Genomic DNA, 26741 nt, shown 5'->3' with positions numbered 1-26741 from the left:
CTGCATGACCAGGCATTTAAGTGCAAAGCACGAGCTGCAGTGGAGTAGACACCTCAAAAACCAAGAAAGGTCTCTGGCTCCTCCTGCTTCCTCTTCTGCTGCAGTCGCGGCCTCTTCATCCACCTCTGGAGTGACAGTGCCACCTGCCACCCCGCAAACAGAGGATCTGCCAGCAACACTACCACCTGGGTCACCAAGCATCTCCACAATGTCCCACGGAAGCGTTCAGCTCTCCATATCCCAAACGCTGGAGAGGAAGAGGAAGTAACCCCCTACCCACCCGCGATCCCTATCCCTGAATGCCAGCATTTCTAAATTATTGGCCTTTGAAATGTTGTCATTCCGTCTGGTGGAGACGGATAGTTTTAAAGGCCTTATGGCGGTGGCTGTCCCACAGTACGTCGTGCCCAGCCGCCACTACTTTTCCAGGTGAGCCATCCCTTCCCTTCACAACCAAGTAGGGGACAAAATCAGGTGTGCACTGCGCAACGCCATCTGTGGCAAGGTGCACCTGACTACGGATACGTGGACCAGTAAGCACAGTTAGGGCCGTTATATATCTCCATAACAGCACACTGGGTAAATGCAGTGGCGGCTGGGCCTGAGGCGGATAGCAGTTTGGCGCATGTCCTTCCACCACCGAGGATTGCAGGGCGCTTCAGTTTGCCTCCTGTTGCTTCCTCCTCCTACTCTGCTTCCTCATCCTCTACCAGCTCCTCATCCGGTCAGCGTAACACCTTCACCACCAACTTCAGCACAGCCAGGGGTAAACGATAGCAAGCAGTTTTAAAACTTATCTGTTTGGGGGACAAACCCCACACTGCGCAGGAGCTGTGGACGGGCCTTGAACAACAGACCGATGAGTGGTTTGTGCCAGTCAGCCTCAAGCCCGGCCTGATGGTGTGCGATAATGGGCGAAATCTTGTAGCAGCTCTGGGACTAGCCGGTTTCACGCACATCCCTTGCCTGGCGCATGTGCTGAATTTGGTGGTGCAGAGATTCCTTAAAAAGTACCCCGACATGTCAGAGCTTCTGCATAAAGTGCGGGCCGTCTGTGCGCGCTTTCGGCGTTCTCACCCTGCTGCTGCTCGCCTGTCAGCGCTGCAGCGTAACTTCGGCCTTCCCGCTCACCGCCTCATATGCGACATGCCTACAAGGTGGAACTCCACCTTGTACATGCTGGCCAGACTGTGCGAGCAGCAGCAGGCGATAGTGGAGTTTCAGCTGCAGCACGCACGGGTGAGTCGCTCGGCGGAACAGCACCACTTCACCACCAATGACTGGGCCTCCATGCGAGACCTGTGTTCCTTGTTGCGCTGTATCGAGTACTCCACCAACATGGCCAGTGCCGATAACGCCGTTCTCAGCGTTACTATCCCACTTCTATGCCTCCTTGAAAAAACGCTCATGGCGATGATGGAAGAGGATGTGGCACAGGAGGAGGAAGAGGGATCATTTCGTAGGGTTTCCGGCCAGTCATTCCCAAGTGGCTCCGAGGGTGGGTTCCTGCACCCACAAACCCAAGGTACACAATTGTCCAGCCAGGGCACAGTTCTGGAGGAGATGGAGGAGGAGGAACCATATTCACAGCAGGGTGGCAGCCAGACCAGCTCATGGCCATCACTGGTGCGTGGATGGGGGGGAAACAGAGGACACAGATGATACACCTCCCACAGAGGACAGCTTTTCGTTGCCTCTGGGCAGCCTTGCACACATGAGCGATTACATGCTGCAGTGTCTCCGCAACGACCGCAGAGTTGCCCACATTCTAACTTGTGCTGATTACTGGGTGGCCACGCTGCTGGATCCCCGTTACAAGGACAACGTACCGTCCTTATTTCAGTCACTGGAGCGTGATCGTAAGATGCGCGAGTACAAGCGCACGCTGGTAGACGCGCTGCTGGTGGCATTCCCACCTGACAGCGGGGGCACAGTGGAAGCACAGGGCGAAGACAGAGGAAGAGGTGACCAATGCAGCTGGGGCACCGCCAGCACCTCAGAAGGCAAGGTTAGCATGGCCGAAATGTGTAAAAGCTTTGTCAGCACGCCACAACAACCAGCACCACCAGCTGATATGGAATGTCTTAGCAGGAGGCAGCATTTCACCAACATGGTGGAGCAGTATGTGTGCACACGCCTACACCTACTGAATGACGGGTCTGCCCCCTTCAACTTCTGGGTCTCCAAATTGGGCACATGGCCTGAGCTTGCCCTTTACGCCTTAAAGGTGCTGGCCTGCCCTGCAGCCGGTGTATTATCTGAATGTGTGTTTAGCACGGCAGGGGGCGTCATCACAGACAAGCTCACGTTCATTAAAATGAACCAGACTTGTCTGTACCTTGTGCAGAATAGACATTTACTCCACCATCAAACATACATTCTTGTACTCAAGTCAAGTGCAATGATTCTTTGTTTTCTTTTTGTCACAATATTTTGGGGGCTACCTAAATAATAAATAAAAAAAACATTGTTGGCTACCTCCTCCTCCATTGCTGCGCCTCCTTAACCTCCGACTCCATATCCACCTCCTTCTCTGAGTTGCAGGTTAATAATTTGTAATTTTTAGTTATTTTATTTTAAGTTAGGGTACTTTCACACTTGCGGCAGAGAGATCCGGCAAGCAGTTCAGTCGCCGGAACTGCCTGCCGGATCAGGCAAAACGTATGCCAACTGATGGCATTAGTAAGACTAATCTTAAGTCTTAAAAATGCCTGATCAGTCGAAAAAATGCTTTGAAATGCCGGATTCGTCTTTCCGGTGTCATCCAGCAAAAAAACGGATCCGGCATTTATTTATTTTTTCAGTCTGCGCATGCGCAGACCGGAAGGACGGATCCGGCATTCTAAATGCCGGACCCGACACTAATACATTCCTATGGGAAAAATGCCGGATCCGGCATTCAGGCAAGTCTCCAGTTTTTTTCGCTGGAGATAAAACCGTAGCATGCTGCTGTTTTCTCTTTTGCCTGATCAGTCAAAATGACTTAACTGAAGACATCCTGAACGGAATACTCTCCTTTCAGAATGCATGGGGATAAAACTGATCAGTTCTTTTCCGGTATAGAGCCCCTGTGACGGAACTCTATGCTGGAAAAGAAAAATGCAAGTGTGAAAGTAGCCTTATTTCCCTTTCCACATTTGTTTGCAGAGCAGTTGCCATGCTCTTAAGCACATTTTACTGCCTTTTACATCCCTCTAGCCCTTTCAAGGACTATTTTATAGCCATTTTAATGCAAAAAAGTGCCAATTTTAGTGCCCTAAATTGAAAAAATTCTTATTTTCAATTGTCGGGTGACATTTTACCATTTTTGGCATATACAAACCCCTGCTGTGTCTGGGTGACAGGGGCCTAAATCTCTCAAAATCCTCTGTTCTATTGCAGGGTGACATGAACCCCTGCTCTGCATTGCTGACAGGGAACTGAATTTAGTGAAAACATCTGTTACTGATCGGAAGATGCGCGACTGCAAGCGCACGCTGATGATAGCATTCCCACCTGACAGCGGGGGCACAGTGGAAGCACAAAGCGAAGGCAGAGGAAGAGGTCGCCAACGCAGCTGGGGCACCACCAGCACCTGAGAAGGCAGGGTTAGTATGGCCCAAATGTGGAAAAGCTTTGTCAGCCTTGGAGGTGCTGACCTGCACTGCAGCCAGTGTATAGTGTGAACGTGTGTTTAGCACGGCAGAGAGCATTATCACAGGCCGCAGCCAATGTGGACAAGCTTACGTTTATTAAAATGAACCAGTCATGGATCCCACAGGACTTGTCCGTAGCTTGTGCAGAATAGACAGTTATACCAGCCTCAACCATCCATTCTTGTACTCAAGTGCACTTATTCTGTGTTTTATTTTGTTATATGTCCCAATATTTTTGGGGATACACCAATTAAAAAAAAAAAAAAAAAAATACACAAATCAGTGTTGGCTACCTAGTCCACCTACACCGCCACGTCAACCCATCCACCACCTCCTCAACCTCCTACTCCTAGATCCAGATTGTTATTTTTAATTTTTCTGTATTTTGTTATTTTAAGTCATTTCCCCATCCATATTTGTTTGCAGAACAGTTGCCATGCTCTTAAGCACATTTGTATGCCTTTTGCAGCCCTCTAGCACTTTCCAGGACAATTTTAGAGCCATTTTAGTGCCCAAAAGTTCGGGTCCCCATTGACTTCAATGGGGTTCGGGGTCAAGTTCAGGACCCGAACGCGAACTTTTTTTTTCAATTTCGGTCGAACCTGAACATCTAGATGTCCGCTCAACTCAAATTTTAACACCTTTGGTTAAAAAAAAATATAATTCTTATTTTCCTCCTCGGTGCATCTTATGGGCAGGTGCGTCTTATAGGGCGAAAAAATACAGTACCTTTTGAGGCTTTCCCTCCTTATGGAGGGTGTCAATGATGGTTTTCTGCACAGGTCAGCAGTCTTTCCCATGATTGTGATTCCTACTGAACCAGACAATTTAAAGGCTCAGGAACCCTTTGCAGGTGTTATGGATTAGTTAGCTGACTAGAGTGTGACACTTTGAGCCGAGAATATTGAACCTTTTCACAATATTCAAATTTTTTGAGATTGTGGATTTGGGGTTTTCACCATAATCATCCAAATTAACAAATAAAGGCTTGAATATCTCGCTTAGTCTATGTCATATATTAGTTTCACCTTTTAAGTTGCATTAGGGTACTTTCACACTAGCGTTTTTCTTTTCCGGCACTGAGTTCCGTCCCAGGGGCTCAATACCGGAAAAGAACTGATCAGTTTTATCCCCATGCATTCTGAATAGAGAAAAATTCAGGATGCATCAGAATGTCTTCAGTTCAGTCACTGAACGGCGTTTTGGACGGAGGAAATAACGTGACCAAAACTCGGGATAAGTTGCCGGAATCGGCATTAATTTACATTGAAATGCATTAAAAATACCGCAATGCCGGATCTGTCCTTCCGGTCTGCGCATGCGCAGACCGGTAAAAATGTGAAAAAAAAACATATAGAACGGATCCGTTTCTCCGGATGACATGCGGAGAGATGGATCCGTTCTTGCAATGCATTTGTAAGACGGATCCGCATCAGGATCAGTCTACAAATGCTGTCTGTTTGCAGCGCCGCAAGTGTGAAAGTACCGTTTACTGAAATAAATTAACTTTTGCACGATATTCTAATTTTTCAAGTTTCACCTGTATATGCGGATGTAATGCGTTATGGAAGTGATTACAATATTAGAGCAAATAGAGAAGTTTATTGGTGGAAACTGGACAATTTGAAGGAGGCCCCTAGACCCTGTTGGGCCGTCTCTAGCCTGGATACAGGATGGGATAACGGCCCCCAGCCTGGATACAGGATGGGATAACGGCCTCCAGCCTGGATACAGGATGGGATAACGGCCTCCAGCCTGGATACAGGATGGGATAACGGCCTCCAGCCTGGATACAGGATGGGATAACGGCCTCCAGCCTGGATACAGGATGGGATAACGGCCTCCAGCCTGGATACAGGATGGGATAACGGCCTCCAGCCTGGATACAGGATGGGATAACGGCCTCCAGCCTGGATACAGGATGGGATAACGGCCTCCAGCCTGGATACAGGATGGGATAACGGCCTCCAGCCTGGATACAGGATGGGATAACGGCCTCCAGCCTGATAAATCTGGGGACCGGGCAGCCAAGGAAGTGTAATCTGGAGGAGACATTCCTGGGAAACCCTTGCTGTGTGTGGGCGAGCATTATCCTGCTGAAGAATACCAGTTGTCAGCCCGGCCATGAGAGGAACACATGTGGAGGCAGGACGTCCTGCACATATCGCTGAGCTGTTAGTGTCCCTCGTATCACTACTAGGGTTGATCGGCTGTCATATGTAATGGCTTCCCAGATCACCACATCAGCAGTGTGTCACTCCACATCAGAGACTGGATTGAAGCGCTAACCACAAGGCCTCTATACTCGCATCCCAAACAGAACCTGGATTGGTCACTAAAGAGGATACGGTTCCAGTCTGTATGAGTCCAGGTTCACTACACATCGGCTGGCTGTCAATGGCAGGATATGTAATGAGTGCCATGACACCACATTTCCCTCTGCTAAGCGCCCTGGGCAAAGACAGGGGTGTATAATGAAAGTGGACAACAAAACTGTGGGAGCTGCTCGTGCTTGTCGGTAAATCAAACGATCCTCTACTAATGGTCTGTCAGGAGCCCGTTCGCCATGTGTGTCCTCACGTAACCACTGCTCCCAACATCTCCTAACAGCTAGGCAGGGCGTTAAAACATATTGGACTGGCACTCATATGGAATATGAACATGGTTTATTAAATAAAATGAATTAGGGATATTGTCACCTGTCACAAATAAATTTTCAATAAAATACAATATTAATACAATAAATCATATATTAAAATCTTAAAACATCAAAAATATCCAATGGTGCAGGAGCCGATGGCACTTGATGTCTCTGGACCTGTGAGGTCCTGGCTGTTAAATTCAGTAGACAATAGTGCCGTCGGTTTCTGCAGCCCTGAATGGTATTCCCTTTAAACAACAATTTCCATGTGCTACTCCAACACTCGCTGATTGGAGTCCCGTATATTGGAAATATCCCAGATCCACAGAATTCAGTGCTTTCAATGCGCTGATGTTTTTAATAAAGCAACTTTCACCTGTGGGGAAACATACAGGAGGTGTAATATCCCTCTATAAAAAGTGAAACCGATCACGGCAATTACTGCTGTTGTTACATGAGGAATGAACTGAGTTATCAACTTTTATATGGCAGTACACTTGTGTGCAACAACACACAGTGAATTAGCGGTTAGCCCTCTATTAAGAACTTACTTTGCCGGCAATTACAAACAGCAGACAACTAGTCTGCAACAGTGTTAACTGCGGACATAGTTACACTGTCCTATTGGAAAGTCGCTTTGGAGGAATTATTGGTCTATTCAAAGCGCTGATTATTAACATTGGTTTGCAACAGTGTTAAGATATTGTGGACAAAGATACACTGCCTTATTGAAAGTTGCTTTATTAAAAACATCAGCGCATTGAAAGCACTGAATTCTGTGGATCCGGGATATTTCCAATATACGGGACTCCAATCAGCGAGTGTTGGAGTAGCACATGGAAATTGTTGTTTAAAGGGAATACCATTCAGGGCTGCAGAAACCGACGGCACTATTGTCTACTGAATTTAACAGCCAGGACCTCACAGGTCCAGAGACATCAAGTGCCATCGGCTCCTGCACCATTGGATATTTTTGATGTTTTAAGATTTTAATATATGATTTATTGTATTAATATTGTATTTTATTTTAAATTTATTTGTGACAGGTGACAATATCCCTAATTCATTTTATTTAATAAACCATGTTCATATTCCATATATGAGTGCCAGTCCATTACATTTTACCATTTAGACTTTTCTTTCAGGGGTGTCTCAATTTCTGGACTAGAGCACCTACCTTGAGGGGACAGTGGTGAGCGGGTCCCTTTCTTGATCTATTTTAGGGCGTTAAAACAACCTCAGTTGTCCTATAATGTGCCTTCTCTCAAAGTCTGTCAACTGGGCAAAATGTTTTCAAGTGCGTCATAGAGGCATGTCTAAGTCAGCAATCCCTCATCAGGAGGTACACTACCCAAAAGTAGCCCCTGAAAGCATTTGTATATGGCAGCAGGGGAAGCACTTTTACACCCTCTTGTGGCAAGACCCAGTGTATAATCAGACGACACCTGTAATCATTTACATACCTGTCGGAGGTATAACTGCATGCTGGGTTTTCTATCTGGGTGCAGTATTTTTCTGTCAATGAACGCATATTCAACAGGCTGCACCACCGAAGTGAATATACTGTAGAGCCCTGCTGGTCAGCCTACAATTCAGTGAAATCAGGAGGCTGACCACTCACAGATGAAAAATGCAGACGATTGGCATGGATAATGTTAAATTCATTGTCATTTATTCACAGAAGAAAAAAAAAATTATTTTACACGGCTTTATCTGAGGTAGGGTCGCTCATTCTCTAGTTTACAAATCGTTTCAAACAAGGGGACATCACATTTCTTTACCTTCCCTGCATAGTGCCAGTTCTTATGAGGATTAAAAAAAAGGAAAATGCACAAGATAGTAAAAAAAATCAAACCAAAAGCTGTACAGCTGGTAAAAAGTGCAAAGAAAGCCATGGATAGCAGCGCCCGCAGGGTTAGATATAAGGACTTGTCCCTTGGTCTGTAAAGTAAAATCCAATTTACTGTTTCTTCCACATTCATGATATGATCCCTGCATCGTGCAGCGGTCACTTTGAAATAAAGACATTGCCCTAAATCTGTTACCAGCCTATCTCCACCTGGTACCTATGCCTAATGCACTATGCAGGAGATACTGATTAAATTGCCCTGTGTAGTAGGGCCCCTGTCATTATAAAGTGTTTATGTGCAACCACAGGAAGATTACCCTGCAGTAAAACGGACGCCGCTAACAAGCCGATTAGAAGGAAATAGGCACTAATTTTTATTACTTTACAGTAGATGGTATTATAACGTATCCTTCAAGTGTAGTTTGCATAAAGTGTTGCTTTTACTCATTTTGTGTCCTATTTTGATTTTCTTTGCCATTTACATCCAAAGCCTCATTCCGAATTCTCAGGGTGTTGCGCGAGCTCTGATGACGGATAGACTCAAGCAGCCAGGTCACACGCAACTCAAAATCAGCACAAAGTATGTCATTTCAGCAAACAAACTTTTTATGTATATTAAAAATAAAAGTCGAGGTTAAAAAATAAAAAATAAAAAAAAAAAGTGGGCAAACCATAGTGAATGTCCTTTAACACAATGACATGCCCACGTCTGCACGGATGAAAAAAAAATAAATTCTCCCATAGACTGCTTTGTTGATCGCTCTTAGAACAGATTAGGAAATGTATAAAAAAAATTGGAATCACTATATACAGTACAGATTTGGGGAGAGGTCACGTCACACTCCTTCCCACTCATGCCCAGGAGGGTAAAGTTACTAAAGTGCAGACTCATGCTTTGGAATTGACAGCAGTCCTTGCTCCTAATTTGTAAAGTGTAGTAACATATGGTTTGGGCCATACAGGCAGAGTTCAGGAGACTGGCGCCTGTAGTCGTTTGCCATGTTAACCCACCAAGGCAGGCAAGTGGTATCTGTGGTTACCTAAAAAAAAAAAAAAAGAAACAGAAGCAGGCAAGTGGTATCTGGACTAAACCTCAAGAACATCTGGGGCAGGCAAGTGGTATCTGGGGTGACCTTAAAAAAAAAACTTAAAAAAAAAAAACATTGGGGCCAATCCTGTCATCTAATGGCATCCCAAGCTGCTGATCTTGCAGGGCAGATATTGAGGCTCAGGCTACATTGGCACAGCTCGCCCCAAGCTCACAGCACCCTCATTTTCATCTAATTCATGGCTAAATGCCTAGTAGATAAATAATATAAAAAAAGAACCAAAGTATTTGCAATATGGTCACAAGACACAGATTTCTGTACAAATATTTCCTTTATAAAGCTCTGATGTAAAAGTCAAAGAATCAATATATTAGGTGTGGCACAGTTTTCAGTTATTTACACTGCAAGATAGCTTACAAATGAATACAGGAGACGAAGGGCAGGCGAGCTGTCACTACGAGGTCGCAGGAGGTTTGGCTTTAGTGTCCTCCTTTTCAGTCTCTTTGTCTTTACTTTTCTTGGATTTCTTTTTTTTGTGTTTGTGTTTCTGGCCCTTCTCAGTCTCTGACTCATTGCCCGTGTGCTTCTTATGCTTCTTGTGTTTTTTATGCTTCTTGTGTTTCTTTTTCTCCTTCTTCCTTTTCTTTTTGTCTGGGCTGCCTGTGGAGCTGACGCTGCTGCTGCGACTGCCGGAGTCGCCAGGGCTGTGGCTGCCGGCTGGACTGTTTGGGCCAGTGGCAGGCAAGTTACCACTACCCGTATCTGTAGCTTGTGTGTGTTCATCGTCCTTGTTTTTAGTTTCCTGAGGGTCTTCTTGTTTGACAGAGGCCTCACTATCACTTTCATTGTAATCAGGCACAAATGAAGCTTCATCCGTGTCTTTGGTCAAGTCTGTGGAGAGCCGTGTAGAACGGCTTTGAGGACCCTTGGTCTTGTCAGAGGCTTCCTTGTCCGTTTTTACTTCTGGTGAGGGACGTTTAGGGTGTGATGATCTTTTATCGCTCGTGTCTTCTGAAGTTTTTGATTTAGATGGGACTTTCTCTTTCCCTCTTTCACTGCTTCTGTCAGATGACACTTGATCAGTATTGCTTTGTCGCTTTGAGTCTGACGACTTTTGTTCAGCCCTTGGCCTGCGCTCTTGACCAGGACTGTGACTGCCACTCTTAGAGTCTCTCGGAACTTTCTTAGGTTCTCTAGAGTCGTCTCTGGGTTTTACTTTTTGGGAGTTGGACGATGAATCTTTGTTCCTGAGAGGAGATTCCTTTCGTCGCTCATCTCTTCTCCTGGAACCACTCTGATCCCGACTGTCATGATCTGACTTTTTATCACCGTCTGGCCTCTTTACCTTGTCATCGTGCTCAGACCTTCTCTCTCGCTCTCGGCTTTCATGTTCTTGTTTTCTATCCCGTTCTTTGCCGTCATGTTCTTGCCTCCTTTCCCGATCTTTACTGTCGTGTTCAGGCTTTCTGTCACGGGAATCGTGGTCTTGCCTCTTGTCATGATCATTCTTTTTGTCTCTATCTCTGCTCTCATGTTCGGTCTTTCGGTCTCGGTCATGTTCCTTCTTATCCCTCTCTTTGTTCTCATGTTCTTGTTTTCTATCTCTGCTGTCTCCACGATCAGACTTCTTCTCGCGAGTTGGAGTAACGTCTTTGTTGGAACTGCCACGTCCCGATTCCTGTTTTTCAGATGACTTCTCTTTTGAGGACTGTTGGTTGCTGTCATTTTGGGAACTTCCTTTTCTTTTATCGGAAGAGTCCTTGTCAATTGCAGGACTATTTTTATCTTTTGATCTGTTCTTGGTTTGGGAAACATTGGTTTCCTTGGTGGATCTGGCATCTTGTGGCGTTCCATCACTTCCCTGCTTCACTTCTTTCTCTGGTAAAATTACAGTAGATGCTGGTTTGGATACAACACTCATTGGTTTCCCGGAATTCGATGTTCCTTGCGAGTCCTTAGCATCGTCATCTTCAGACTCAAATTCATCCTTGTCCCATTTTGACGGTGGAACTTGAATCATTATGATGACATCTTCTGCTGGTTCCATACTATCATTGGTATACTCCTCTAAGGTCTTAATAACCGTTCTTTTGTTGTCTTGCTTTTCTTCTGCTTTCCGGAGAGGACTCCCACCTGTGGAGCTTGTGCTGTTAAAAAAAAAAAATGTAATAAATTAGTACAAACGAAATAAATAGAACTAGCACAGTGTGAAGACGTATACCCAAATGCAATAAATACAAATCATTAATCGCCAACATATAGGTAGCAAGTTTGCACTTCTGAACAAGTCTAATTGGATCTGCCTGGGTTTCATTTGCAGAAATAAGGGAGAAATTTATCAAAACAGGTGTAAAAGAAAACTGGCTTAGTTGCCCCTAGCAACCAATCAGATTCCACCTTTCATTTTACAAAGAAGGTCTGAAAAATGAAATCTGGTTGGTTGCTATGGGCAACTAAGCCAATTTTCTTTATCAGTTTTCATAAATGTCACCCACAATTTATATTTCTATATAGTAACCCCATGATTATGTGCGTCTTCGTAGCAGCTACCTGGCATTGGTTGCTAGAGTTTTACACAACCATATACATACAGAGCTGACATTTATAGTCACATATTTCTTTATACTTATTCACAATAACATGTAAGGCTAGTTTCACATCTCCGTCTGTCTTCTCCGGCAGGCTGTTCTGGCATAGAGTTCCCCACATTGCAAACATGCCGGGATCTGGACAAACACCGCTGCACGCAGCGGTTTTTTGTCCGTCCAGTTCCCAGCATTCTATGCCAGAACAGTCCGAGAGGACATAAGATGTGAAAATAGCCTAATATTTCTTTATTTGAATCTACCAGTTCCTCTAAATGTCCTCTACTGTGCCTACTTTAAGAATACTTCACAATTAATTTCTAAGTACCCAGTATGATCCTACAAAGGCACAAATTATATATGTCAGCAATCCAAGGAACTCCTTTATGATCAAAAAAATACCCCCTTCCGATATATGCTATCAATCATTCCTACCTGGTATAGTCGACCAAGGTGGATCCAGATCCATCAGGAGCAAGTACCTTCTTTCGTACTTTTCCCTTAACACGTTCTGCCTTCGGTTTGGCCGGGGCTGTTGGCTCGTTTTTGTCTTGTGCTTCTTCTGTTCCAGCAGCAGCAGTTTCCGTGTTTGTTATTTTTTTCCCAGTCTCACGGTTCAGTTTAATCTTTTTCACAGTTGTTGCTTTGTCCTTCTCGGGAATCTTCTCGGGTTTGACAACCTCTGCCTCAGATTTTAGTCTAGAAGCAGGAGGTTTTGGAGCCTCAGGAGTCTCAACTTTTATATTCTTAGCTGTTTTTTCCTGTTCCTTTTCTGCAGATTTGTCATCAACTTTTCTCTTGCGTTTTTCAGGTTTGGACTCAGCTGTTCTTGGTTTCTCTGCTGCCTTTTTAGACTTTTCTTCCTTAATTGTTGGCTTGTCCATCTTTGTGTCTTTTGTGTGGTCCTTTTTGCTCTTCTCCTCTTTCGACTGTTTTTCCTGATTTTCTTTTATTACCTTGAGATGGACTTTACGAGGCAACATAGTCTTGTCGTCTTTTTGGCTAGACACATGTTTTGAATTGTCGTTCTTCTGCAGTTCATCTTTGATCTTCTTCGGTGGTGGCTCAACACTCGCTGGTTTAGCTTTCTCTCCGTCCCCTGCTTTTGGTTTAGCTTTCTCTCCGTCCCCTGCTTTTGGTTTAGCTTTCTCTCCGTCCCCTGCTTTTTCAATCCGGATTACCTTGGATAAAGTTTCTTTCTTGGGCTGGTTAACCTCAGCTCTACGTTTAGTTTTATCGACTTTCACTCTTGGTTTTTCTCGTTTGTCCTTATCAGAAAGAGGTTTCAACGCAATAGACTCGGCATCCATGGGCTCATCTCTAACTGGGGTGGCATCATCTTTGCTGGTGGGCACAAACATATGTTCGTTTCTTTTGCCATCATCCCCATGTGGGTCTCTGTGCTTTCTCGATCCATCAGTTCCAGTCTTAGACAAACTTTCGCTTTCTTCTTTCCGTCTCTTGCGATGTTTCTTATGTTTGTTTGCCCTCGAGTCGCCAGATTGGATAAAAGGTTCTCTTTCCTTAGATTTTCTAGTGTCCTTTATGTGTGCATCACGTGGCAGTAGTTTTTCCTGATATCCACCAACTAAAGGTGGGCGCAGCCGGGGTAGTAAAGGTGCAGGATAATTTTCTCTATGGCCACGATAAGGCGAATGTTCTCTTCGAGTCTGTGGTGGAAGAAGAAATCTGTTTTCTGGGAAATTTTCCCTACCGATTGGTGACCTCTGTCTTGGAATGGCATTCAATGCACATCCTTTATAATACTTTTCAAACCATTCCCTGTAAGTACGTTCCCACTCTCTGTACGCTTCCTTTTCATAAGGATCTCTCATATCCGGCTGACGGCCATACATCGCTTTGAGATCATAGGGTGGCAATTCACGATAGCGGTTTGCATAATCTCGTTCCCCTTCAACTTGCTGAAGAAGTCTCTTATTAGCAGGAGAAGGTGGTCTGTAGGGTGGGGATCTAGATCGAGAATGGAATCTCCTGTATGGTGATCTTGACCTGGACCGAGGATATCCATGAGACCTGGACCTGGAGCGGTAAGTACGCCCCTTTCCATGGGCTTTCCTCTGGTATGAAGGAGATCTTGAAAAAGACCGAGAACGCGATCGACTAAAAGACCGAGAATATGAGCGTGACCTTGAAGAACCAGATCTTGATTTAGAGTAAGAGTACGAACTTTTAGAGTATGATGATCCAGAGTAAGGAGATTTAGACCTATCAAAGGTAAGAGAAAAACATGAAAAGAGCAAGAGCATGTATTTCTTTTATGGTTCATTTTAAGTGACTCCTCACACTTAGAGTACTTTCACACTAGCGGCAGGCTGTTCCGGCGGGTGATCCGTCCTGCCGCTAGTTCACGTGTGCCCCCGGACTGCAGCTCCGTCCCCATTGACTATAATAGGGGCGGAGATCCGGTGGCAGCACGGCGAGAGGCAGCCGGACTAAAAGTTCTGCATGTCGTACTTTAAGCCCGGCTGCCCCTCGCCGTGCGCTGCCGCAGGAACTCCAACCCCATTATAGTCAATGGGGACGGAGCGGCAGTCCGGGGGCACACGTGAACTAGCGGCAGGACGGATCCCACAGGCTGTTCAACCGCCAGAACAGCCTGCCGCTAGTGTGAAACTAGCCTTAGAAATACAATTTTTACACTATTAAAGCATGCAAATGGTATTCCTAGAAAAGGTCAGGTACATGCAGTTGCACTAAATACAGAGTGGGGGTATGGATAATTAATGTTTTTTGGCAGTGATAGACAAAATCCTGAAAATGTACACACAAAACGCAAGGGATGACAAAATTGCAATACACCCCAACAAAAAAATTAGTAAAATACAGGTCATGCTATATTCTTTTCTCACCTGGAATAAGAACGCTTCCGCTCTTTTTGAATTTTCTTGTATTCAAGCAGCTCTTTCGCAAAATCATTTGCAAATTCTTCAAGTTTCGATTTCTTCTTCTCTCTGAAGGAAAACGTAGGATTACAAGAAAAGGAGAAAAAAAAAAAAAAAAATGGAAAAAAAAGTCAACATGCAAGTTGCTGTCTTTATGATAGAAAAGAGAGCTATATGCATAGTTGTCTCAAGTGTTCGGTTTCAGGATCTTGTCTTATCACAGAATCATCAGTAATACAATATGATTTATAATTATCTTTTCTCATTTCACACACACTTTAATGTAAAAGAGCCCAAATATCTTCAACGGAGGTTGGGTGTGCGCTTGTTCAGCCGACAACTATTCCTCCTGACTCCGCTATATAAATATGCTGGGCTCAACTGAGTGTGCATGTGTTCCCAATGGAGAGAATGTAATAAGCCTCAACCAGACACCCCTGGTGGTGGCTTACCGCCCTGAGAACTAAGATTTGGGTGTGCTGAAATATATGAATTCTTCCATCAGGGAAGAGTCAGCACACGGTCACACATATAAGTTAGTTGGTCCTGCTGTGGAAATTTTCTGTGCAGATACGGACTCTCTTTTTGCGCTGCCTTACAGCTAAAAACCGCATGCAGATTTGCAGTGGATTTTTCTGCTGCATGTGATTGTACTGTTTCGTCTTTAGTAATGCGGAGTAAGAGGCAATATAGACAGTGCAATATACTACATTTTTGTATGATACCATCTGTACCCTATAACTTTACCTCACTGTGCAGTTTACCTAATTCAATTACAAATAGGCATTAAGTTGAATTCATTAACTACCATGAAATATATTACTTTAACCCAATAGTTCACTTTTTTAAAAATTTGTAAATCTAAAAATTCTTATAAATGAACTTAAAAAAAAAAAAAAACACACTTACTCGTCCTTTAGTCGTCTCTGTTCTCTATAGAACTCTTCTTTAGAGAGAGGTGGTGCCAGGGACTGTGCAGGAAGGGCATTGGCATGTGCTCCCTGAACTGCTGGATTGGCCCATGGGGCAGACACTGTAGCAGGTGCTGAGGGGAAGCCTGGGGGTGGTACGTTGTAGCCAGCAGCAGGAGGTTGTCCAGGTGGGAACTGTGGTGGAAACTGAGGTGGTGGTACGCCAGGAGGTAACTGAAGACCATGCGGTGGCGGCGGAGGGAACAGAGGTGTCGGAGGTGGAACATATACAGGACCCGACGATGTCAAAGACGGCACTTGGTTTCTTGGTGGGCGGTCATTGTGAGGGTGACGGCCACGGCTATGACTAGAGAAAAGAAAAATGAAAATTTTTTGAAAAACGTAATCACACTGAGTGACGAGTAAAGTAGTGAACCTTCTAAAGGAATAGTTTTGCCTTTATTTCCACCCACATATACAATTTCTGTAAAGCTACAGCTCCAAAAATATTATATTCATATGCTTTATGAAGCCACATGCAGAAAATGTAAGGCTAAAATTAATGAGGCTAAAGTATTCATATTAAATTAGTATTCAATACTAACCCATCCCATCCTATATGCGGTCTTGGTCCAGAAGGTCTTGGTATATTGGCTCTCATCAGTGGAGCTGTGAAATAAAAAAGTACATTTTTTTGAAAACTAGATATTAGACCAGCAAAACAGACACAGCAGTAGGCCAGGAACTACATACATGCATCCTTTATGTTCATTAATAACTTGCTAGCTAAGGCCTGTTTCACACTGCCGCCACAGTCTTCCAACAGGCTGTTCCGGCATAGGAAGCTGGATTAAGGCTGGGTCACCGCCGGACCCCATTATAGGTAATGGACGGCATTCAGGCTGGGTCAGGCAGGCTGTTCCTGGCCGGAACAACCTGCCGGATCAGTAAATGCTAGTGTGGGACCCCATTATAGGTAATGGACGGCATTCAGGCTGGGTCAGGCAGGCTGTTCCTGGCCGGAACAACCTGCCGGATCAGTAAATGCTAGTGTGCAACTAGCCTAAGTTTTGTTTGCTTAAATGAAGTCGGTCACTATGGTCAGGTCTGCTGCATTTGGTGCACACAGCTCCCCCCTTCATCAGTGCCACCGGCTCTGAAATCTGAGGGACTGTCAAAGAAGAGGGGGAGGCACTGTGCAGCATTATAATGGAGGTAACGGTGCTTCAAACAGAGCGGCCTGCCCACGGTGCGCTGAAAACCCTATTTGCATAAAAATATAAAGCCATTTCTTGGGATCAGTGGACTGCATTTTAACAAGAAAGGTATAATTATGTTTTAGGGCACCTACCTCACATAATGGTATGCTTACTTATTTAGTAGGAGACAGACCCCCCTTTAAAAGGGATATGCCATAAATGTCTGGTCGATGTGAATCCCCTGACCTCCAACCTGCCAGGTCCATTTACCTCTATGGAAACAGCCAAGCAAGCATACGTACATACATACGCAGTAAGGATAAGTGAATGTTCGTACAAATTGAATCATTCATTTAAACAAATTTTAAGTCAGTGTGGGAGTGTCCCTCTACAGACAGACAACTAATGTGCCAGCAGATGAACATGGTCGCACATCTCGTGCATGTGCCGTTACTGCGAGTAGTGGTGCATGCACAAATGATAACTAAATTTGTTCAGTGGCGCATGCAAATTCGTTGACGCCGATTTGTTTAAACATCACAGCGCACAAGCAGATACTTACAGTAAGTGCGCACGCACAAGATTAACAAGACCGTGGCATATGAGCAGCCATATTAATCTGCCGGCAGGGGGAGCGTCCTGAGCTGTGGGGGTATTCCTTAAAAAGTGTCAAATAATCTGGATAAATTAGTTGATTGAACGAATTGATTCAGTCATCACTAATGTGCAGCCACTAGTGTTGAGTGAACTTCTGTTTTAAGTTCGGCGTCTAAAGTTCGGCTTCCGGTTAGCGGAGAATCCCGATATGGATTCCGAATTCCGTTGTGGTCCGTGGCAGCGGAATCAATAATCGGCCATTATTGATTCCGCTACCATGGACCACAACGGAATTCGGAATCCATATAGGGATTCTCCGCTAACCGGAAGCCGAACTTTAGACGCCGAACTTAAAACAGAAGTTCGCTCAACACTAGCAGCCACCTGTCCATTCCTTATCTGCCTGGACCAGAAAGCTGCCTCACCAGGCAGGATACGGGTTGGGGGACCCTCGTGAAAGCGATAGGTGCAGGTCCCTTGATGTGGAACCGGTGTCTCAGACATTTATGGCATAAATCCTCGGGATATACCATAAACATCTAAGGTGGGGAAAACGTTTTCATTTTGGGCAGCCAGTTGAAGTTCCCATTGAGCCCTCCCCAGACCTCCTATGAAGATCTAAGTCCATTTAAACCCAAAGGACCTCAGTTTGCCTGTAATATGGACACAAGTAGGAAAGTTACACACCCATTTTCATACACCTGGTAATAAGATCATAAAACCAGAAAATACAAGCTTGGTGTCACTAGGTCTTCATTATTCACAGCTTTCCAACCAGTACTTACTTGGAGGAGGAAGGTGGTGAGTAGAAGGTGGCATTTGCCCAAGCACTGGAACGTGGAAGCCCTAAAACAAATGCAAAAAGTTTAGAACTATTTTTGAAACTCCAGTTTAAAATAAAGCTGGCTCCGGTGCAGTGATATAAAGACTTACTTTGTCTCCTAAGTGGAGGCTGTTGGGCAATGGCAAGCTGCTCGCCGATGTGACAGGAGCAGAAGGTGTGGAAGAGGATCGAGATCCTTCACGCTTTTCATGACTAACAAAAGATAATAAAGACCATTAGAAAACGTATCTATAGGTAAAACAGACACGGGTATGTCCAACTGGTGACTCATAGAATTCACTGGGGAGTTAATAATTCTTTCAGTTCATACACTAGTTTTTTTTCCAGGAGTAATTAAAATATTGGAATCTAATAATGTCATAATTTCAGTGCCGACCAAAAGAATCCCTAGCCCCAAAAATCTTCCCTCTGTTAGACACTATGTACGCTACTAAAGTTTTCATAATGCACAGCAATTTTCCAGCACAGACTTACTGAAAAGTAGGCTCTGGTTTCTCTCGCTCCTTTTGGACAGGTACAGGCAAGGCAGGCTCTGTAGAGGGCGCCGCAGGCTGGGTCTGTGCACTGGTTTGTGCAGGGCTGTGCGCAGTAGATGTGGTAGGAGCAGTGCTTTGAGGAGCAGTAGTTGGAGTAGGAGCTGCAGTAGTGGGAGCTATAAGAGGATCTTGCTGGCGAGACTGCGTTGGACGTGTTGGCTGCGGGGTGCTACGCTGTGGTTGTGCCGCTTGCTGTTGCTGGCGCTGCTGGGAGGCAGACTGTTGCTTACGAATACTCTTTGTATAACCGGTTTCATTCTTAAAGTTATTCACAGCCTAAAAACAGTGAAATAGCGAATGAGTAACGAGGAAAGTCAAATGCAGCAATTACATGTGAAAAAAAAAAATACTCTATATAGCCTGTGGAAAGCATATAGAAATGAGCAGGTGAATTCTACAGACCACCGATAGTCATAAAAGGAAAAAAATCTTGCTTCTTGGGCTGATCACTAGACAGAATGTTGCCCAATTTAAAGGGGTTGTCCATAATTAGAAAAAAAAAAATGGCTGCTTCCAAAAGCAACACCACCTCTATAGTTGTGTGTGGCAACGCAGCTCAGCTCCACTGAAATAGTGGTCCTGTTTTTGGAAGAAAGTAATTTTTCTAATCTTGTACAACTCCTTTAATTGTATTGTAAATGCTGGACAGAAGGATACCCTCGGGCATTCATCCGTATAGTTGTTGTAGTACCTGACGTAGGAATTTATTGGCAATTAAGTTATCAGGAGAGACGTCCGACTGATGACATGTAGGGCACATGTGATCCTCCGATTCCAGTAGTGAAGTGCGGATACCTAGAAGTGGGTTTAAAAATAAATTAATTTATAAAAACACCACAGATCTCCTTAAAGGGGTTGTCTGGACTCTAGATATTGATGACCTATCCATCTGGGCTCTAGATATTGATGACCTATCCTCAGGATCAGCCATCAGTGCTACATTGGTGAGGACCCTGCACCCGGCACCACCACCAGAAATAACACAATGGATGGAGCTGGAAGCAGTAGGCTCCTAATGCGCCATGTAGTGGCTGTGCGGAGTACTGCAGCTCAGCTCCCATTTACTTCAATACGGAAGTACCCCAGAATGGCCATTACACAGTGAATGGAACGCTAAATGTCGGACCCCCACCGATCTGATGAGGACCGATCCTAAGAAAAAAGTCATTAGTATTTAGAGCCTGGACACCTCCATTAATACAAGCAATTACACTCAACCTTGTGTTATGCTAATGAACACATTATGAACCATCAAGACATGAAACCGTTAAGGGTAATGGCAACATATGTAAGTCTTACCCCGTGGATCTCTCAGTGAATCTACACCAAAATCCAAGTGTGAATTAGGCCTCATGCACACGACCGTTGTTTGGGTCCATTCATTTCAATGGGGCCGCAAATGATGCGGACGGCCCCGCTAAAAAAAAATATAACATGTCCTATTCTTGTCCACGCTTTGCGGACAAGAATAGGCATTCATATTGCCGGCGCCTGTTCCGTAAATTGTGGAAGGCAACACGGGCACCTTGCGGTTTGCGGACCGCAAAAAACAGCACGGTCGTGTGCATGAGGCCTTAGGCTGTGGATTCACTCCTATACCTAGCAAATCAGCTGTAAAAATGTATGGCATTTCTGCATCATCAAGAGCATGTTGCCGATTTTAAAATCCGAGGAATACTTATTTCTCTGCTACATGTGAACATCGTTTTTAAAACCCCAGACATATATTGTCCTGTAATATGCTGTGGCCACGTCTAAACATGGTGTCCTAAGGCAGCATAGGATAGGGCACAAGGCCCTCTGACTCACCTAGTGATTAGAGTTAATTCACTTGACAAAATGTCTATCCCCCTTGAGAGAAGGCAAAGAAACGCTGTGAAGGTGCAGTGTAATACACGCCGCTATACTCACATTCATCACAGTAGCTGTTTCCACAGCAAGGAATAACAACTGCATCACTCATCATATCTTTACAAATCATGCACAGCAGCTCGTCAGGGACGGGGTCTTCCTCCTCGGAAGAGGACGACTGAGTCTCAGGTAGAAATGGAGGCTTTTCTTTCTTGCCCATAGCATATGCCACACTGCAATATAAGAAGAATGGGTTAATAAAAGCAATGTTTGGTTCTCTTTAAAGGGGTAGCTACATCTTATCGATATCAAACTGATGGTACATTGCTAGGATATGTTATATCACTTTGTCTTCATGGGTGCCTGACCTCTGGGACCCCCACAGATCAGCAGTAGGGCCAGGACTGGTGTCCTGATGCAGCCCTTACATTTTTCCCAGCTATGCAGGGAAATGCTGGCCCATTGACACGTTAATGACAGGGTGGGTGGCCAGGGCACAGACATACAGGGAAAGTCAGTAAAGAGATCACAGCGCTAAATCAGCCATATAACCCCTTCATTCTCAGGACCCCGGAGATCCTAGATGTTGGACCCGCACCCATCATCACTTCAATTCCAGATTTGACCCATGTACAAGTTTGGTGCCATTTCTGGTGGGTAAATAAGGCTACATGCACACAAATGTGGTTTGTTTCTGTTCCTTTTTTTTTGTGCTGTCCGCATCAATAAGCCTGTTCCGTAGCCCCACAAAAAAAAAAATAGAACATGTCCTATTCTTGTCCGTTTTAGGTATTGTTACAATGGATCTGCAAAATGAAAAAAACGGATGGCATTTTTTTATTTTATTTTTTTGCGGATCCGCAATTTGCGGACCACAAAACACATACGGTCGTGTGCGTGTAGGCTAAAGCAAACATTTTCTTCAAATCCCGGTCAAACCATTAAGTTTACATCAGGTACAGGGAAACTTACGCATCAATGGTTGGTATGGCATATTTTCCAGTGTTTGTAAGCATAGCCCCCTTCATATTGGGATCTTCCACCTCCACCATAAAGCTGCGAGGAATCCCAGTGCTCTTCTTTATCCTGGGAGCAGACTCAAAACTTTTGTCCTGCAGAGGAAAAATATATAGTTTCAATAGAAAGCACAAGAAGGATCTAAGACAAGGCAGAGGTGAGCCATACGAGGGCTGGAATAGGATCTATAGATCAGGGTGCGCCGGGACTTAGAGCCTTCTTTGCTGCTGTAGACTTACCCCATTTGTCGGACAGTTCTTGATGTAATGACCGGGTTTTAAACATCGAAAGCAAGTGTACGTTGGAGGCGGCGGTCCCAGAGGCTTCTTCATGTAGCTAAGGAAATTGTAAGGAGAAACCCATGGTTATCTCAACCCACCAGAACACGGTCAGAACAGAGATCTCAGAGATCTGCGGAGAGCATGGCTGCTGTGGACTTACTTGCTAGGGTCATATTCATGGCCAGACTGAGACATCATTGCTCTGATTTTATCCTCTTCAGAAGCATTGGCTTCAGCCAGATTGGCGGTCTGTTTAACAGGCAATTGTTTGGGAGGAGAAAAAATTAGTCAAAACCGAAAAGAGGACGCAGAAGGCCCAAGCACAACCAGGCACGCACACATTCAACGCCGTCATATGCCCCTCAGTCCGAGGTGAGATGTGGGACACCATTAGACTTCTATACGCCATGACTATCAGCATTAGAAAGGTTAATACCTACACTGCAGAAGGGAACATGACAAATAAATGGGTACAGCAAACCAGATAGAAGGCAGTTTCCCAAGTATTGATCAAGGCATTAAAGTGTGGTCAAATTGTAAACCTAGAAACTCTAGAATGAGCACCCTAAAGCCACGCCAGTCCTAAGGAGTCATAGTTCCTTAAAGTGAATGTCCACCTTTCACCGGTGTGTCGTTCTTAGGTCCCCCAGGATTACCGTCATATCTTTAGGGCATACAATGAATTTATTATGATAACGGTATGTAGTGAGGGTATGGCCACACCTTCTGAAGCAAAAAATATATAAGACGTAGCATCTGTCTTCAATACAATCTCTCCTGATTTTGGCTTTAAAAACGGCATCTAAAAACCTGAACATGTGTCCGCGACTATTAGCAGGCAGGATTTTAACAATTAAAGGTCATCTGTCAGCAGATGTGTTGGTTCCATGTCCATATGTGCTCACATTGATACTAAGATAATTTAAGTTTTAATATATGCAAACGAGCCTCTAGGAGCAATGGGGGCGTTGTCATTACACCTAGAGGCATGCACCCGCCATGTTCTCTCAACTTTGATTGACAGGATCAGGTGTGATCACATTTACACTGCCTGGTCCTGTGAAAGTGCAGAGGGCACTGCAGTTGCAGAGAGAGCAGAGCCTCTAGGAGTAACGGCAACGCCCCCATTGCTCCTAGAGGCTCATTTGCATATAATAAAACTTCATTTTTCTCAGCAATGCGGACACACATGTGAACATGGGGCCAACAAAGATGTCTTCACCGGCCAAGCGCACATGCAACAGGTCAGCCGGTGTCATAGGTACAAATCTTCTGACAGATGCCGTTTAACTGTATATAAAAAAAAAAAAGTTCCTGCCATGATAAAGATATATTAGGAAATTAAATCAGCACAGACTAAAAGGTGGAAATTCACAATCTCTAATTAATATGAACATGCTCTGAAGTATTTGAAGTGCACCTTCACCTTAGAAGACCATTCTCATGTCTACAATGTTAACACTCCTCCTATACTCCTCTACATTTACCCAGAGAGGTCTTCAGATTTCTCTACGATGGTCTTCAGCTCCTGGTAACAGCTGCAGGTTTGGCACTCTGCATTCTGGGACAGGTAGACCACAGACACTGTAGACTAGACTCATAGGAATAAACCTACAGTCTGCCAGAATGCACTGCAACAAAGGCTAGTGATAATCGGCAACAGCGCAATACTGACCAACCTGAAGAATTCTGAATACATCGATAAACTTTTTTTTTTTGCATCCTAAGTATATGCAATTCTGCTTAACTTTTTATATCAATCAGAACAAAAGTAAACTACGAAAAATGATGTTCAAAGGTATCCCAGCAAAATGATACAAGTCCTGTGCTGCTGCAGAGACCACAAAAAACCCTTAAAGATAGTCACGTGTGAACTGAAAACCTAGAGCCACTTTCAAGAAGACATTAGTGAGTTGGGCTAGCTATACATGATACCCATCAGCACACGGCGGCCTCTCCCAATCCGGCCATACACATGTATGCTTGGTCCAACACTAAGGGGAGTTTAATGCATGTGGTTTACATTGAAAAGCTCCGTCTAGGGAGCAAGAATTCTATCATGTCACTTCTACAGCTACACAGGGCGTATGAAAAAAAAATCTAAGCTCATATCCCTACAGAGATATATTGACCAGGTTGTGCCAAGTTCTAAAGTTATCCCCTATACACTGAGGTCAGGACCTCACCGATCACGAGGGTCCTGTTCCCCCGCTGCCACTCCTTTCATTCTCAATGGGATTGGCAGAGACAGGCAATCGCTGTAGTCTGCCATCTTGGACAATCCCATAGAAGTGAATGGTATGACAGCAGCCATGCGCAACCTGCTGCTCTATATAAGACCCCCATTCTCATGGTCATTGAGGATCTCCGTAGTCAGACCCTACCGATCAGACGGTTATCCCCTATCCTGAGGATTGGGGATCACTTTAGAACATGACACAACCCCTTTAAGAAACACATTAGCACAAAACTGTGCTCAGAGATGGACATACACTTTAAGGCTATGGCCACACGGGTTTGGTACATTTCTCTGCAGCGTACATCCACGGCATGTAAACTTACCCAATAATAAATTCTGCAAAGTGGCTCTAAAGACAGAACTAAGCAAGCAATTACTTCTGTGGACTGCGCAGACATGCATGCTTATAAGGCTTCTTTCACATCTGCGTTTTTTTTTTTTTGCTGGAACCATCATGGATTCAGCAAAACCGCATCCGGTATATAATACAACCGTCTGCATCCGTACAGAACGGATCCGGTTGTATTATATCCCAGACGAACAAGATGGATCTGTCACTAAATCCATTGTAAGTCAGTGGGAGCCAGATCCATTTTTTTTTCTCCAGTGTCCGAAAAAACGGATCCGTCACCGTTGACTTACATTGTGTTTTATGATGGATCCGTCTTGATCAGTTTCCAGTTACGCGATTGGAGCGGAATGCATTCTGGTGCACTCTGTTCAGTTTAGTTCTGTCCCCATTGACCATGAATGGGGACAAAACTGAAGCCTATTCCCCCGCTTTTGAGATCCTCTGCCGGGTCTCAATACTGGAAAGGAAAGCGCAGGTGTGAAAGTAGCCTCATTAGCAGCGCCCTCTCCATATCATAATGGTTGTACCAATTTTCCTTGATCTTAAATTTTCTATTTTTTTTTCAAAGCAGGTATAAACATGGACTAGATCACAGCGACATGAGGTGACTATCTCGCCAGTCATGGCCCGTGGCTACAGATGGGTGAGTACGGCTCGTTCAATTGTCTCCAACATTAACCAGCGCACAGTGGATGGGCTCTGCACTCACTCACAGACCAGGCAAACTGTTCAATTGTTTTTATTACAATGAATATTCATTTTACATGAATTGATATCAACTTTCAACATCAGGCCATTTCTTATGCATCATCATACAAATTACCACCATTTGTAAAACCGTAGGCATAATACAAGTATCACATCAATAAGTGCATGGACCAAATTAAGTACAAAAATAAGATGGAGATTGATGCCAGAGTATTTCAGCATTGAGGATTGACAAGGATAACGCTCCAAAGTAACACGTGAGGCGCCAGGATGTCAAGTGCCATCAAAACGCATTACAAGAAAGGTTAAAGTCCAACGCAAACACTTAACCGTATTTTCTTCCATAGGTTTAAGTCTTCAAAATATATTTAAAAAAAAAGGGTATCAAAAATTTCAAAAACTTTGAAAATCAAATGTCTTCAACACCATAGTTTCTTCTCCTTGAGAACTGGTTGGTGTGTGGAGGCATACTGTGCTCGGCAAATATCCCTTTTCAAAACGTTTTTTTTGTTTGTTTTGTTTTTAAGTAAAAATCCCTGCACTAAGGAAATATCATAGATCACAAAAAAAATTAAATACTAGAATGGCAGAAAGCTGCAAAATGAATGGAACAGTAATATGTATACATATACCTTAGCAAGCTTGGCCATAGATATAGATGCAGAAGCGTCATCAATCTGTTCATGGAAAATTAAATAAATACGTTCAAGTATTAAAAACCAAAAAAAAGTGCAATAAAGCAAAAGTTCTACAGTAATGACACAAATGCAATGACAGTTATTTCCATACATCAGAATCGTAACTATTTCATCAGACAAGACATTTTGGAACAGTTTGCAATGGCAATTAATCTTTCACTGAGATATTTCTATCCATTGTACATTGTGAAGAAATCACTGCATGTGTATGTATTATGGGCATACGGAGGTTTACATTTGGCTCCTTTATTTTCTGTTGCTGTGCACTTTGTGTGAATAATTCACATGTATTTAGGGGAAGGGAAGGTTAAAAAAATAAATTAAAAAAAATTAGAAAGAATAAAACCCACAAAAAAAAAAGGTTCACCTGGCAAGGTTCACTGTATATTAAAGGAAGGCAAGTTTGCAGACTATATTAGGGTAGTGATGAAACAGCCATTCACCATTGTGACCCATAGAAAAGATCCCATTAGTAGCAGCAAAGACGATTACTTTGGGAACGGTTTTACCATTGAACTCCAGGCGATGTATATTTGACCTGTATCATTATGAGCCAATGGAATTCACCAAAAATCCCCTTTTAAAAATGTAATTACGCAAATGTTTCCTAATGGTCAGAAAAGATCTTATAGTAGGATGTTAAAAAAAAAAAAAAATATGAGATAGATCTCTCTCTCTCTCTCCGTATATTAACTACACACACATTATATACACCCACTACAAGTTTTTTTCTGACCATTGGGACCATTTGCCATATAAATACATTTTAAAATAGATTTTTGGCGAATTCGGTTAATTGGGTTAGGTCATTCAGGAAATGACATTTATGCACCTGCCCCAATATAG

General features: G+C 44.0%; 1 protein-coding gene across 3 annotated transcripts in view; it reads right to left on the bottom strand.

The window, feature by feature from the left end:
* Window positions 1-8502: 8502 nt before the first annotated feature.
* The window catches only part of RBBP6 (RB binding protein 6, ubiquitin ligase), a 38111-nt gene continuing 19872 nt past the window's right edge, over window positions 8503-26741 (bottom strand). The window contains exons 4-18 of one of the 3 annotated variants that reach the window (XM_040440705.1): window positions 25830-25874; window positions 22059-22147; window positions 21857-21953; window positions 21573-21712; window positions 20661-20833; window positions 19441-19544; window positions 18688-19025; window positions 18303-18405; window positions 18155-18215; window positions 16179-16242; window positions 15572-15940; window positions 14630-14731; window positions 12919-13985; window positions 12195-12888; window positions 8503-11321 (exon numbers count right to left, since the gene is read on the bottom strand). In XM_040440705.1, the coding sequence (XP_040296639.1) occupies window positions 9629-11321; window positions 12195-12888; window positions 12919-13985; window positions 14630-14731; window positions 15572-15940; window positions 16179-16242; window positions 18155-18215; window positions 18303-18405; window positions 18688-19025; window positions 19441-19544; window positions 20661-20833; window positions 21573-21712; window positions 21857-21953; window positions 22059-22147; window positions 25830-25874 (5139 nt within the window). In that variant the 3' untranslated portion in view covers window positions 8503-9628. Of the gene's footprint in view, window positions 11322-12194; window positions 13986-14629; window positions 14732-15571; window positions 15941-16178; window positions 16243-18154; window positions 18216-18302; window positions 18406-18687; window positions 19026-19440; window positions 19545-20660; window positions 20834-21572; window positions 21713-21856; window positions 21954-22058; window positions 22148-25829; window positions 25875-26741 lie in introns of all 3 variants that reach the window. The other 2 variants (XM_040440703.1, XM_040440706.1) reach the window with 2 other exon arrangements.

This window comes from Bufo bufo, chromosome 7 (assembly GCF_905171765.1).
Source record: "Bufo bufo chromosome 7, aBufBuf1.1, whole genome shotgun sequence".
NCBI lineage: Eukaryota > Metazoa > Chordata > Amphibia > Anura > Bufonidae > Bufo > Bufo bufo.
The sequence above is the reverse complement of the archived record's forward strand: the minus strand, read 5'-3'. Positions and strand labels throughout refer to the sequence as shown.